The sequence below is a fragment of the Bidens hawaiensis genome, unplaced genomic scaffold, assembly GCF_021521415.1.
Source record: "Bidens hawaiensis isolate Kalapana, Puna unplaced genomic scaffold, B.hawaiensis_p1.1 tig00038267_1, whole genome shotgun sequence".
NCBI classification, from domain to species: domain Eukaryota; kingdom Viridiplantae; phylum Streptophyta; class Magnoliopsida; order Asterales; family Asteraceae; genus Bidens; species Bidens hawaiensis.
This window is the reverse complement of record NW_027505540.1, coordinates 121,759-136,671: the sequence shown is the minus strand read 5'-3', so window position 1 is coordinate 136,671 and position 14,913 is coordinate 121,759. Positions and strand designations below refer to the sequence as shown.

The 14,913-nt window shown below is 33.2% G+C and overlaps 2 protein-coding genes across 3 annotated transcripts; both read left to right on the top strand.

The window, feature by feature from the left end:
• The first annotated feature begins 663 nt into the window (after positions 1–663).
• Positions 664–3,067, top strand: LOC143613824 (uncharacterized). Its single transcript, XM_077087435.1, has 7 exons — positions 664–959; positions 1,032–1,280; positions 1,372–1,492; positions 1,588–1,697; positions 1,821–2,063; positions 2,143–2,283; positions 2,363–3,067. Exons 2-7 carry the CDS (start codon positions 1,110–1,112, stop codon positions 2,465–2,467), a joined length of 891 nt encoding a protein of 296 aa, XP_076943550.1. The 5' UTR covers positions 664–959; positions 1,032–1,109; the 3' UTR covers positions 2,468–3,067.
• Positions 3,068–5,334: 2,267 nt separating this feature from the next.
• On the top strand, positions 5,335–10,340 carry LOC143613821 (uncharacterized). 2 transcript variants are annotated; one of them, XM_077087432.1, is made up of 4 exons: positions 5,335–5,471; positions 5,543–5,680; positions 9,404–9,574; positions 9,748–10,340. In XM_077087432.1, the coding sequence occupies exons 2-4, from the start codon at positions 5,551–5,553 to the stop codon at positions 10,254–10,256; spliced, it is 810 nt and encodes a 269-aa protein (XP_076943547.1). In that variant the 5' UTR covers positions 5,335–5,471; positions 5,543–5,550; the 3' UTR covers positions 10,257–10,340. The 2 variants fall into 2 exon arrangements, 1 of the variants encoding a protein (XP_076943547.1); XR_013150186.1 differs by lacking the exons at positions 9,404–9,574; positions 9,748–10,340 and adding an exon at positions 5,784–5,925 and having other exon boundaries at positions 5,543–5,753.
• The last annotated feature ends 4,573 nt before the right edge of the window (positions 10,341–14,913 follow it).

The window sequence follows — 14,913 nt, the reverse complement described above, 5'->3', positions numbered from 1 at the left end:
CTCCAAATGCAAATGAACTTCATTCGAGTTTGTATCAAATTAATTAAGTCGTCTAACTTATTTGAGCCGAGCTCAATATTTGAACTTTTTATTCGAGCCAAAGTTCAAGCTTTAGTAATATTAGACGAGCCAAAGTTCAAGCTTTAGTACTCCACTCTCAGTAAGTTTATATATTGCTCTTGAAAATAAAGTTGAACACTAATATTGTCTTGTAAAGCCTTCTTTTATTGTTTTTGCTCATGAAAATCACAATTCTTTGCCCTATTTGTATTTTTGGGTTGGTATGGTTGAGGATTGAAATATTGTATGCGGTCCATGTATTATTAAAGTGTATTGCATGTGTTGTTTGTCGGATTATGATTTTTAATATGTGTATTTGACTTTAATTCAATTATCATATGTAGTATGGCAAAAAAACGAACCAAAAGTAAGAGTCCGAAAAAAAAAATTAAGAACCAAGCACGAACCTGCTTGTTTTAAGAAGATACCCGATGAGAAGATATCTATAAAATTCGATGAAAATAATCAGCCCACTAGCGATGATCCGGAAATAGTCGGCCGTTTCAGGTCATTCTATGGGATGAAGGTTCAGCATCTCTTTCCATGTCATATTCAAATGTGCAAATTTGAGGATAAAGATTTTGATAATCTATGGTTAGAAGTAAAGGAACAAATTATATTTTAACTTCTAAGAAATATAGAATACCTATAAATTAATAAATACTTTTAACTTGCTGTTGTTTAAATTTTAGAAATATTGGATAATTGATACTGATGCCCCGAAAGCATATATGAGGAGGTGGGCTACAAGACTTGGTACTAACTTTAGACATAGGCTTGATAGAGACTATATATACAACACAACGCCCGATACAGAGAAAGCTTATAAAGTATAAAAATTTATCGAAATTGAGGACTGGGAGGAGTTCTATAAACAAAGGACAAGCGAGGAATATCAGGTATTTTTGAGATTTTTATTATTGCTAGTAGTATTATTTTTGAGTTAATACCAGTTTGTTGATTGTGTGAAGGAAATAAGAGAGAAAGCTAAAGCTAGCAATGGCAAGAAAAAACACAATCTACATGTAGGACGCGATGGATGGAGTGGTATGAGAAGGAAGATGAAAACTGTATGGCCTCAACTTGAATCAAGCTACCCAGTACTTAAAGGAATACTAAACGAACGTTCAAAGTTGTTTATAATGGGTCACGCAACCAAAAACAAAGAGACCAAGTTGTATTCACTTGATGATGTTGCAATTGAGAAGGCCGATACTTTGGTAAATGATTATGCTATTTAATTATATGAAACATGAATTCAGTTTGATTTGTAATTATTATAGTCTAATGTTTTAGCAAAATTTTTAATAGAAACAAGTGGAGAAAAGTATGATAGCGGATGGGAGCTATTATGAAAATAAGGAAGACCCACTAGTTCGAGTTATTGGACCCGAGCATGGGGTACGATCAAGGACCATATCCCAGATTATAGGTAATAACTATGTGTGTTTGTGTACACACACACACACATATATATATATATCATGAGTTGTTCAAATTAATTTACTTGTTATATTGTATTTATAGGTTATACAAAAGTTCATAGGGGATTGTTTAAGAACGTGAATCATGATAAAGTGTTGGTACCCGAGGTAGATGCTAGACCTGATATACGAGTTGACTATCCACCTATTAAGGTAATATATTTATAATTTGCTAAAATAAATTTTATATATATTAAAAAGGTTGAATGGTTTGCCAAAAGTGGGTGAGTTGTTACTAGTTGTGAGTTGTTACTAAAATTCTGAATGATTTTTCAGAGCCTCACCAGTTGTGAGTTGTTACTAAAAGTGGGTGATTCACTAGAGAAGGTGGCCGATGGTATGGTCTGGTCGTGGCCGAGCACTGATACAATAATGGAGGGTTGTGTCAAGGTTTCGGTGGATGATGTCATTGATGAATTTAAGAAGTTGAAAGTCTACAGTGTGACAATGACGAGTGAACTTGAACGAGTTGAACACATGGTTGACGAGATCGTTCAATGGCCAAGAGATGCAATAAGGGTATTTTTTATATTAAAATATATTTTAGTATATAAATACAGTACTAATTACTAGAATATTTTTTTTTGTTAAATTGTAGCTTGTGAACCAAGGGCCACCTAGCAAGTCACTTAGTGCCCCAAGAGTGGACTCAAGTCGCGGGTCACAGGGTCGTGCAAATACATCGCCACAAATGCATGACGATGACACCACAGACACTTCAAGTTATCGTCCACAAAAGGTCGACTCATTTACTATAATAATTATTTTTTAATTTAGTTTGATTTTTTCATAGTATAACAATTTGTTTATAATTTTAGGTTGATGAGGTGCATCGTGACTCATCACACGTCCACGCCGACAACATTGCAAGAAATATTCAAATATCATGGAAACAAAAGATATTTTCTTGCACCATATATTGAAGGGTAATATTTACTTTTTCACGGTACATACACATATATATAATCATATACATACATATTTAACTGTTCTATAATGTCTTCTTTTTAGTGTTTATTGGACGCTTTTAATATTTGAACCGGGTATCTCAACCGCCTATATTGTTGATTCTTTAAAAAGGGAAAAACGTAAGGAGAGTTACACCATATCGGGTCTCATTGATAATGCTTTCGAGAGAAATTTACTTGGGTAGTGGTGAATGTATGTTCTCTACTCTTTTATCAACTTTATTTATTTTCAAGTGTTTAAAATAATTAATTGTGAACTATAATTGCAGATCAACCAACAAAAAGAAGCATGGGAATGTGGTTTTATGGTTATTAAACATATGTGGTAGTTTGTTGAGACCATTCTAACATGATTTTATTGAAAAGGTAAGCGTTTTACATATTTAAAATATCAACTTTTCTATTTATATGTATACATTTAGATACCTTGTTTATTTATTTAGATTACTTCTCATAAGAACATCGAGTCTATGGTCGTAGAATTAATGGCTCAGTGGATTACTAAGGTGTTTGGAGTTTGATTGTTGAAGGGTCGGGCATGAACAACTCTCTAAAGTGTCTCAAGTACAAAATGCTACCATTTTATGTTCATTTATATTTAACACGTCACGTACAAACTCGCTTAAATATTAGTATGCAGTAGGGTTTAAGTTTGATTAACTTTTGACTTGTGTTGTTCGGGTTTTAAACGACACTGGTTTTTTAATGACGAAATTTCCCTTTTTTGTGAACTAAATACTTTATATCTTAGGTGACTTTATTATAAAGACTTTGAATATGTTGTTTTGTTAGGCAAGTATGAAGACTTTGGATTCAGATTACATTGCAAGTATGAAGATTGAAGTCGTGTCTTGCAAGGATGAAAGTTAGAGTTTGTGAACTGAATATTTGAAACATGATTTTTGTATGCGGATTGCATTTGTGGTGCTTTGAAACATGATTTTTAGATATTTTGAAACCTTTTTTTAAATATATTATTTGGCTTTACATCTATAAAATAATATGTGTATGTAGATGTATATTTGAAGATTTGCAGCCGTATATATATATATATATATATATATATATATATATAGTAATTTGGTTTTGTATATATATTGTTTCTAGCTAATTAAAAGAAAAAGAATTGAAGCTAAAAGGTGCGGTTATAACTATGCAGGTTAGATGATGCGGTTTTCTAAAAGATGCGGGTCCTATTATTAAAAAATTCGATACTATTTGGTGCGGTCCTAGAACCGCACCTTTTGGCCAAAATCACCGCATCTTATGGCTGTTTTTGTAGTAGTGACTCTTTTTAATATTTGGTCAATCCTAATTATGTAAAATTATAATAGTAACTGAAGTTTGTTTTGGAATGTGAATGGCAAAATATATGAAGTGTAGTTATAATTCAAGGGAACCCGACCTCAGTATATTCCAAAAAGTGTTGATATCGAAGAAGATCGAATTCGTTTCCTGTATATTATTGTGATTGAAGAATGAATTGAATAAATAACTATAGAAATATGGTTATTTATGGAAATATAGCAACAAGTTAGGACTTAGGAGTGATTCGAGGAAAAGAAGAAAAAAATGTGCTCCAAGACCTTTAGTGAATAAATCAAATCTCAATACTCCCCTTAAGTTGGAGCTAGCGTGTAAATTCTTGACGTCTAATTTGTCAAGTAAAAAATCGAAGTTGCTATGCTCCAAGATCTTTAGTGAATAACCCTGCGATTTGAGACTGTGTGTCGTTGAATTTCTGTTGAATCAGCTCGTTCATGAACAAAACAACAATCCATCTCAACATGTTTCGTACGTTCATTAAACATGAGATCATTAGCTGTGTGACGTGTTGCTTGATTAGTACAAAATTGAGTGGTTGGTTGATCCTGTGCCAAATCCAATTCTTTCAACAGCCAACGCATCCATAGGAGCTCTCTTGCGGAGTCATTGTGCTAGTCCAGCCTTGATGAAATTACGAGTGACAGAAACATGGGGTGGTGTGATGTAGCTGGAATTTTGTACTTAATATTTAATGTATTATATTGGTTAAAATGCGCATAATATTAATATATATATTAAAAAGAAGATTAAATCTCTCTCACAAAATTACTATTTAATTTATTATTCATTTTTTTAATATTTTATTAATTATTATAATTATCAATTCACAAATCATAATTCTATAAATAAAAATAATAGTTTTTATTTCCTTTATTATAATTTTTTTTGTCAAATTATTAAAATATTTAACAAACCATATTTTTTTAAACACTAAACTTGGACAAGGGTCGGCTTTACATATTTTATTTGTTGGTTAAACGATTTTCTTAGATTTCGCTTTAATGTTTTTTATAGTTCGTCTTTATAATGACCGAAACTTTTTTCATGATTTAAAAATATCTCATCGTCGCATGATTTTATTTCCGTATTTCAACGTTTGACACCTAGCTCACCTTTAAAATATATTTTTTTTGGATTACTAATTTATGCTTACAAATTTGCGTTGGTACCGCTGATACGAACATAATTTATGTTGGTTCGCAACTGTAACATGCCGGTACGTCTTTTTGGTTCCACATATGATAATTTGTTATATTTTGGCATTGACAGATTTATTTCTTTTGTATAGTTTCGATGTCGTAACTTGATATAGACTGACTTTACGTCGACTTGCAGCGAGTTTATGGTTTAACATGTTTACTTATGTTTTTTTGTTCAATTTAACGGTCCTGTCGCGAAGCACGGGATCCTAAATCGTAGTTATTCTCAAATTCACAAGTTGCTTGCTTCGCATTATCCTGAATTTGTCTTTTGCGCATTTTATTGTGGTAGGCAGATTTTAGCAATAAATAATTTGTATTGACCTTGAGTTGACTTGACGTAATAAATTCAGGAGGAAGCATGAAACTGCATTAATGAGGATGAAGACCTCCACTGTTGCTTGAGGCTTCATCGATCACTTCATTAATCGAAGGTATTTTCAAAATTACGTCTAGATGTTCTTGTGACATGCTAAATTACTTGTTAATAACTATAACATTGCAGCTGAAAAGATGAACGACTCAGGTACAAGCTCCAGCTCTTCAAACCAACTCGTTCCAAATGTTTTGTGGCCAGTTTCACCGCGGGCACCACCACCACCACCGCCGAACCTACCTCGTTCAGATAATAATCTACTTGAAGGTAACTTCTCAACTGTTATAGTAAAAATGAGTTTTCTCTTGTGAGAGGTATCTTCACATAACTCGGAACAAAAGTATTTAAAGTAATCAATGGCGGACCCAAGTGTTGGCGAATCGAGTTACCCACACCCCATGAGTTTTTCTTCTTATAGCGTATATTCGATTCAATCCATAGTGTCTCATGAGATTTCATTATGTGTTAAAATAAATGTACTTTTCACATGTGCCGTAAATTTTGAACATTTAACACCGTTTTATGAGAAAAACAATTTCAAATAGATAAGGGCATACTGGTCATTTAACATGAGCATAACTGAAAATTGACGATAAGTGTAAATGACGTAAAGTGTTACAAACCCCTTGGTTTAAGGACTTCTAATGTAATTAGTAGAAATTTAATAAAATGAAATCTATAATTTAGGTAATGTTTAGTATGTAGGAGTTGAGGGTGGAATTGAAATGAGTCATTGTTAGGTAATGAAAAAAAAGTCTTTGTTAGGTAAATGAAATGAAATAAGTGATTACATAAGGAATCTCAATTCATCAAAACCATTCATTCTTGCCACTCTTCCATTTTTCTTTTAATTTCATTCCTATTTCACCATATTTTAACAAAACGACATGATAACCACAAACCAACACCTAACAACATCCACCACCACCACTATCAACAATGTCACCACCTGACCGCCACCACCATAGCTACCACGTTGCCGTCATCACCGCCACTACCACCTTATCATTAGCACTACCACCGTCACCACTGCTCCCACTAGCACCACCACCACTGGTTGACCTCCCTGCCACCAACACTACCGTTGTCGTAGCCACCACCACCATTGTCACCGTTGCCGCTGCTGTCACCATCAACACTGTCGCTATCTGACCACCACCACCGTCGCCACTGCCACCCTCGTCCCTGCCATAACCAACACCATTGACGCAATTTCCATTTTCTTATTATAGTATTATATATATATATATATATATATATATATGAGTAATGATTCTAAGAGAACCATTTGAAAATTGAGAACTTTGAGAACCATTTTGGACCATTAAAAAACCTTTAAAAAATATGTAAAAAGATTATTTAAAAAAAACAAAAATTTTTAAAAAGTAAAAAAACCAAAATTCTTATATTTCATTCCAATTTCATAAAAAAAACACTTCATACTATACACATGTGTATAATTTCATTTAATCTCTATTTACGTAATGTACACATATGTACATTATTATTTACCTTAAATTGTATATATGCGTATAAAAATAAAATGTATGTACATATTATACATATATGTATAATTTAGCAATACCAAGACGTTTTTTTATAAAACCGAGATGATAAATAAGAATTTTAGCGTTTTTACTTTTTTTCATTTTTGCGTTTTTTTTGTTTTATGATTTTGTTTTTAATTTTTGGGTTTTTTGTGGTCCAAAATGGTTCTCAATTTATAAATAATTTTCACATGATCCTGATCCATATATATATATATATATATATATATATATATATATATATATGGTGAGGATCCTAAGAGAACCTTTTGTAATTGAGAACTTTGAGATTCATTTCGTGACACAAAAAAAACCTCTTAAAAATATTATAAAACGAAAAAAATGAAAGATTTAAAAAAGTAAAAAAACCGAAAATTTTTATTTTTCATCATGGTTTCATAAAAAAACTCTAATTATACACATATGTATATTTGTATTTAATCTCGATTTACATAATGTTCACATATGCACATTATCATTTATCTTAATTGTACATATATGTATAAAGAATAACATGTATAAAAATTAAAAAATAAGTATTATACATATGTATAATTTTGCTAAATCGATTTTTTTAAATTTTTTTTATGAAACGGGATGCAAAATAAAAATTTTGGTTTCTTTACATTTATTATTTCGTGCTTTTTCTTGTTTTATATTTCTTTTATTTTTTTGTAAAGAGTTTTTTTTTGTGATATAAAATGGTTCTCAAAGTTCTCAATTTTAAAATGGTTTTCAAATGATCCTAATTATATATATATAGGGGAGGGATAATTTGAGAACCATGTTGAGTTGTAAGAACTTTAAGAACTCAAATTTGGACAACACATTTAATTAAATGACATGAAATATGTGGCTGAGATTAAATGTAATTAAAAAATGAAGCAGAAGAGAGAGTAAGTATTTTTGATAATTACGCAAGTTTAACTGTTAGTTACATATGTGTAATAAGTCGATTCGGTGTGTAAAAAAATACTGTAATTTTTTGTAAATTACTTACACTTACGTATTACACACGTGTAAAACAAATTCAAAAAAAAAATTGTTACGTTGAGTTCTTTCAAGTTCTTAAAACTCAAAGCGGTTCTCAAAAGAAATCAATCACATATATATATATATATATATATATATATATATATATATATATAATATAAACAAACCATAAAAATCTTACGTGTCGCGATGTGGTAGCCTCCCCTTTTTTTGAAGTCACCAGATTTGCTTGATTTTTAAATGTAGACTTCTCATGCATTTGACCCGAATTCATGGGTAAGGGTCTCATCAAACCCAGATATTTCTTAAACGGGTTATAACATCTCATTAAAGTAAAAAATAATCTCACCAAATATTTGATATAAAAATCTTATAAAGTAGGGATATACTAAAAATTAATATCTGATTTATTTAAAAAGAGATATATATATATTATTTATATTAAAAAACCAATTTTATAGTAAAAAAATAAAACGGGTCTTGGGTCTCATCAAACTCATATAGCTTTTAAGTCGAGTTATAACATCTCATTTATTTGTGAGACAATTTATCATCAAATCATAAGTATATTATTAACTTTCATACATAAAAAAAAGTAAAAAATTTAAAAAATAAATAAATATTAGAACAAATAATATAAAGCAACCTCCGTAATACGAAGATTAAAAACTAGTGTGTGTGTGTGTGTGTGTATTGGATCTTTTCAGAAGTCTTTTTACAGCGAGAAGTGAAGGTGTAACTCTATTAATCTCTAATTTCACTCCATTTCTTATGTGTAGATGCGTTGTGTAGGTGCATATGTATGTGTGTAGGTACGTATGTTTGTATATGTGTATCTATGTTTGTATGTGTGTAGGTACATAGGTTTGAATGTGGCTCGGTACATTTATATGTTTGTAGTTAGGTTTGAATGTGTAATTAAGACATAAATACAATCAACCTACATATATGTATGTAACATCATATGAAAGGGAGTGAAATTAGGGATTAATGGAGTTATACCTTCACTTCTCGCTGTAATATCACTTCTCGCAAGATCCATCCCCTATATATATATATATACATATAGATAGATAGGAGTATATTTATCATCTCTTTATCATTTCTGCGTGTTTTTGTGGCTACCAAACAAACAATATAAAATAATAATTTATTTCATTATCATAGGTTAACTAAATAAGATAAATAAATGGTAACAATCCATTGCATACACTTGTTCATTCAAATCCCTCTTCTATTCCATCCCCCCTCCAATCCTTCATTCAATTACCCCCAACTAAACAGATCTTAACTCTATAGTCTATTAAGTTGGTTAGTCAATTTAAAAGCTATATTGAGGCAAACTATGTTTGATAAAATTGTTAGAATTAAAGGACATGACGACATCAAGGTTGGTGTTATTGTGATTTCATTCCAGTTATGTTAATTACTAATCGTTGTGATATTGCAGCCGAAAAGATGAGCAACGCAAGTACTGGCTATGATCATGCAATTCCAGCCAATACCTTAGACCACCACACCCACCATCAGCAGCAACAAACTATCATTTTGATTCCTAAGCAGATAGTTCCACCACCACCCACGCTTCCAACGCCGAATCAACCTCGTTTTGATTTACTTGGTAATTTCTCATTGAGTGAAACTTTTTGTTACTCCTATATCGTGTAAGACATTCTAATAGGTGTTTTGATGTCTGTTCTTAAATAAATATCACATTTAATTAGAAACTCTAGCTGTTACACTTCTTTTGTTTGAAGTCTCTCATGTTGGGTGTGACATGTAATAACCAAACAGAAGGTCATAGAGAAGACTACATCAAGGTTGGTGTTCCACTATACAATGCAGGAATTACAGGAGATTGGAAGGCCGCTAAAAGAATTATTGACAAACGGCCAGATCTGTTATGTTTTGCTATCACCGAAAAATACGAAACCCTGCTTCACATTGCAGCTTCAGCAGAAAACACCAAGGATGTGAAAGCATTTGTGATAAATCTAGTAAATTTGATGGATAAAAAAGATTTGGAGCTACAGAATAGTGATCACAATACTGCCCTTAGTTTTGCAGCTACAGCTAGAAATGTAGAAACAGCAAAGACAATGGTGGATAAAAATATGGGATTGATTGAGATCCCTAATAAAGACGGAATGATGCCACTCTATATGGCAACTAAGTTTGCAAAACATAAGATGGTGAGGTATTTGTATGGAAAGTCTAAGAATATGGCCGACGATTTTTGGACAGATGCTAATCGTGGCTGGTTCCTTCAAAAGTGTGTTGAAGTTGAAATTTTTGGTAAGTAACTTTACAAGTTGGTATTTCTATAGAATTTCTCTTTTAAACTAACCATAAATTCTTTTGTAGATGTTGCCCTAAAAATAGTTACTGATCGCTAGAACACTCATGCATTTAATGTAATAAGACCAAATGTTGTCTTCAGAATCATCAAGTCAAGTAAGTATATGTGCCTTACTCAGTTGTCTTTGCTTCATTCAAATAAGTTATTTTTGTTTAAAGTCAAAGTCCATATCAAAATTAAATTGGTTAAGGCTGATAAGTTAATGGTCAGAGGACAAGAGTCCATGTCTAAGCAAGAGTTAAGCGTGGCCTAGCTTATGCGGTTGTTGAGTCATTAAAATACAGATTGAATTTCCTAGTTTAGGGTAGCTCGTTTGATCAAGGTTTGTAAGCATAATTAGGGGTTGAGAGTCTTTGTAATGTGTGATTTTATTCTTTCGTCATATTTATAAAAGGATTCCTATTAGTTACAACAAAATACAGAGTGTTGTCTTTGTTTTTCCGGTGCCGGTTTTCTAACATTAATATAAGAGAAATAAAGACCAAGGTTAGAAGTGAAGATAAATCAATAATCTTCAAGGAGAAGAAACTGTAAGCGGTTTTAAACGGTTGCAATGGTTGTGATCTATTAGAGATCACTCAGAAGATTTGTGCGAGACAGATTTTAATCGTGAGATACAACATGATTGTTAGGAGAGATAATGCGAAACGTCAACACACACACACAAATGATAACACACAGAAAGGAAAATATAAACAACACAAGAATTGTAACGTGGTTTGGTCCCTGAGGAGGACATAAATCCACGGACTGCAACTAGGTTTTTTTTTCTTATTAGCACAGATTCAAGATTGCAGTGACATGATGGAATATACATACTAAACAAGGTTACGGTTAAACACAACTAGGAACCAAAATCGGGTCTCCTATTAAAACCGGCAAAAGGGCTTTCATAACCCAGTAATATCCCACTTGAAGGCTTTGGGATAAATTCCAGCCCGCCATCCAAGCAAACAACAATCCCTATCACCTAGTAACTCTAGTCTTTGGTAAGAGAAATCCTCTAAACCATTCTTTCTAAGCACAAGCTAAGACTTCAAATAATATATGTCATCCAAGCTTACAGTTCCCAAAAACAAGCTAAGATTTCAAAAATCCACTTAGTTGCAGCAGCCTTTGCATCCGTTTCCCGAAAGGCCCATTGGAGCTCTAGGGGGCTTCAATAAGGTCATCTCTCAACGGCTCTAATTTACTCGCACTACTGGCTCAAATGACTTCTAGAGGTTAGACATTCTCCAAATACAAGTAATCCGAAGAGAAACTTTACCATTCATATTTCGGGTCTTCAAAACCTAACAGTGATTTGAAGTCTACCCGGAACATGCCTCACGCTCCCACTATTCCTAAAACCCATGACCTGGTATAAACCTATAAACACGCTCAACTAACATCCACGCATCACTTGGATTAACACTTGCAAAATGAATCCACTTAGCTCTACCAGATCAGCGAGACAAACTTTACTACTCGGAAGTTGGTTTGCTTCCTCCAGCAGTACATAAACCCGTACCTTCCTAAATTCATCATCCGAAAAATTCTTCAATGTTTCATTGAAGTGAGTAACAAGAAATGAACCATACTCGTATCTTGAACCCAAGAGTCTTCACTGCCTTCACTGGGTCATGACGCATCAACGCAGACACGTCATCAAAAGTAGAAATTCAAATCATATGGACATCGAATCTTCAAATGTTCTTCCTCCATACAGCCCAACATGTCAACTATGCCCAACTCCCATTGCCCCTATAATCTCAACTCATGCCAGAAAAATACTCCACGAGATGAATCCCAATCGTACTAGTAACACCCCGACTTTAAGCGGAATACGTCCGGGTGGTACGTACAGATCACTCATAAGCTCGTAACACTATTAATGTGACAATAATCATATTTATTCCATTTCACAAAGTAGCAAGTACACAATTTCTCATAATTGAAAACAAAACAAAGAACATTTCATCGGATAACACATAAGTCTTATTTAATATATCCCGAGGTAAACTAATTGTCTTCGTCCTTAGGAAATTGTCGGGTTTAACCTGCAACACATTTACAATAATATATTATTGTCAACACGTATGTTGGTGAGATTCAATAAGTTGGTACACATATAATATAAAAATGTTTGTCGATTCACATGTCACAAATGCAATATATTCAAAAATAAAGTAAATGGAATGCAACCAAAATAACGCCCCAACATAGGGGAATTATAACGATACAACCATTCTTTACAACCGAAGTTGAAGGATAGGTAGCACATATACGTCCCGTCGAAACCTCCCACTTTGATGTTTGATGTGCCAACCATAAAGCGACAAGCACATTACACATTAAACATGTATAGTCATCATAAACAATATGAAAGAAATATTATTAACATGCATGCCATAATTGTGAACCGGTTTGTAAACAATAGACATGAAATAACGAGAAAACATGAAACGTGTTACGCCCCAAAAATGCTAAAAATATTAAAATGGGTTATGGAATTCACTTGATAAAGTTGAGCGGACACAAGATGAAATTAAGCATTTAAGCAAGCTAAATCGGACGAGTTCGGTTTGACAAGCAGCCCTAGAAAATATTTCTAGTTTTAATATAGGATTCAAGAAAATAAACGGATATGAAAGACTTAGGAGATTCGGTTCATAGTTTAATGTTTTAAACCTTTAAAGACAAAAATATATGTTTACTCTATAATTGTATTTTTAAAATTTCCGCCTTAAAGTTTATAAGTAGGTTAATTTTAGTTATCTATAAAAAGTTGGGTTATAATATTTCTTAATTTTGTTATTAAGCAGGGCTTGTTACAAGTAAAAATCCCAAATGGATCCAAATCGAGTTTAAGCGAGTGGTTCGTTTCCGGTCAGACTCGAACTCAACTTTTATGTTAGGTTCGTTTCCAACTTGCTAAAAATATTATTATTGAGTTGATGCGATGATAATAACCAGTTTTTAGATGTTAGAAAAAAACTAAACCGAACCGAATAAGTGCATAAGTGATACAAGATCATTTTTGATAGACTAACACTATTGTTAAATTAATTTTTAACATTGCATCAAGTTCTAAATGACTCGAACACGCAAGGAAATATATAACTTAACATTCTCGAAAGAAGAATCAAGATAATAAAAGAAAAGGTCTTGAACTTTAATGGTTGACTCTATGAAGTCAAAGTAGGTAAAAATCACCAAAATAAGAGAATAACAACAATGCTTTGTAAATTGAGTTGCGGAAAAATAAAATGAGAAGGAAAAAAGCTCTATTTGTAAGTGAATTTAGTTAGAGTTGTTTAGGGTGAGCAAAAAACGGTTTGGAACCACTAGAACCAAGGAACCGGAACCGAACCGGTGTTTCAGAACACGCTAACCTGTTTTACGACAAAATAGCAAAAGAAGTCCTTTTATGTTAAAACGTTTTTCAGTAGATGTCCTTTAGCAAAAGAAATGGCAGAAAACGTATTTCATGTTTAAATTCCGTTCATGTTACGTCCTTTGGCAGTAACAAGTTAAATTTTTTTGTTAAAACTTGTCACGTGCAAGACACATGGGTTAAATTTGTAATTTAACAATCAACTTAAAAAATTATAATATTTAGACAGAATTATAGAAATTGTCCTTTATGTTTGCACCAAATTTCGGTGGTTGTCCTTTATCTTTAAAAGTAACATAATTTGTACTTTATGTTTTCAAATGTTACACCGTTGGTCCTTTGGCCATAACTCAGTTAGTTTTTCTCGTTAAGTCAGGTCATGTGCAAGGCACATGAGGTCAAATTAGTCATTTTACCTATATTAAATTAAAAATATTTTAATAACCCTTCTCTGCAATTATACAATTATCTCTATCTCTCTCTCTCTCTCCAATATTTCTACCTTTCCAACATCACGACACCACCATATCTAACCCTTCTCTGCTAGCTGCTGCCACCACCTGCCGACCACCACCGCCACCCCTTTCATTTTCGCCGGACTCTTAATCCTGAATTCAGGTCCCATCGGAACCCTAAACCCAAACAAGGGGTGGTTTCTTGGATCGAGTTTACAGGTCTAACAATGGTGTTGGTAGTTTCTTATGGTGGAAGCGATGGTGGTGGAGGCTGATTTTGACAGAGGGACACCATCATTTGACTACCACCAAAACCATCGCCGAAAAAAAAACATTCGGAAACATGATAGGGAGTTGGCGGCGACATAGTTTAGGTTCAACAACCATCGCGGGAAAAGAAAATCGTCACTCGAAAACATGATATAGAGTTGGCGGCGACCCTAATTCAGGTTCAATTTGGTCAGATTAATATGGGATTTGGTCCATCGCCCTTGATTTGATTATATTCAGGTGTGATTCAAGTCCAATTCAGGGTTTTTTAGGTGGTTTTTTAGGTGCTGATCGTGGTGTAGAGTGTTAGCGGTGGCGGAAGGTGGTCGTTATGGTGGTCGATGATGGGTGGTTGCATCGGTGAAGGTGAAGGTTGTGAACGAACGGTGGTAGGGTAACAGTTTTCGAGTATGTGGTGAACGGTGGTAGTTCTGGTTGTTCTCTTTGTAGGTGGAGGCTACAATGGTGACCGGTGGTGTTTGGCAGAGTTGTGGTGTGGG

What these genes read in the sequence shown, in the direction of transcription:
- LOC143613824 (XM_077087435.1), top strand. Translation starts at nt 1,110, where the DNA reads ATGAGAAGGAAGATGAAAACTGTATGGCCTCAACTTGAATCAAGCTAC. An exon ending in TTGAGAAGGCCGATACTTTG is followed by an intron (nt 1,281 to 1,371) that starts GTAAATGATTAT and finishes AATTTTTAATAG; the next exon opens with AAACAAGTGGAGAAAAGTAT. An exon ending in GGCCAAGAGATGCAATAAGG is followed by an intron (nt 2,064 to 2,142) that starts GTATTTTTTATA and finishes GTTAAATTGTAG; the next exon opens with CTTGTGAACCAAGGGCCACC.
- LOC143613821 (XM_077087432.1), top strand. Translation starts at nt 5,551, where the DNA reads ATGAACGACTCAGGTACAAGCTCCAGCTCTTCAAACCAACTCGTTCCA. An exon ending in AGATAATAATCTACTTGAAG is followed by an intron (nt 5,681 to 9,403) that starts GTAACTTCTCAA and finishes GTGATATTGCAG; the next exon opens with CCGAAAAGATGAGCAACGCA. An exon ending in ACCTCGTTTTGATTTACTTG is followed by an intron (nt 9,575 to 9,747) that starts GTAATTTCTCAT and finishes ATAACCAAACAG; the next exon opens with AAGGTCATAGAGAAGACTAC.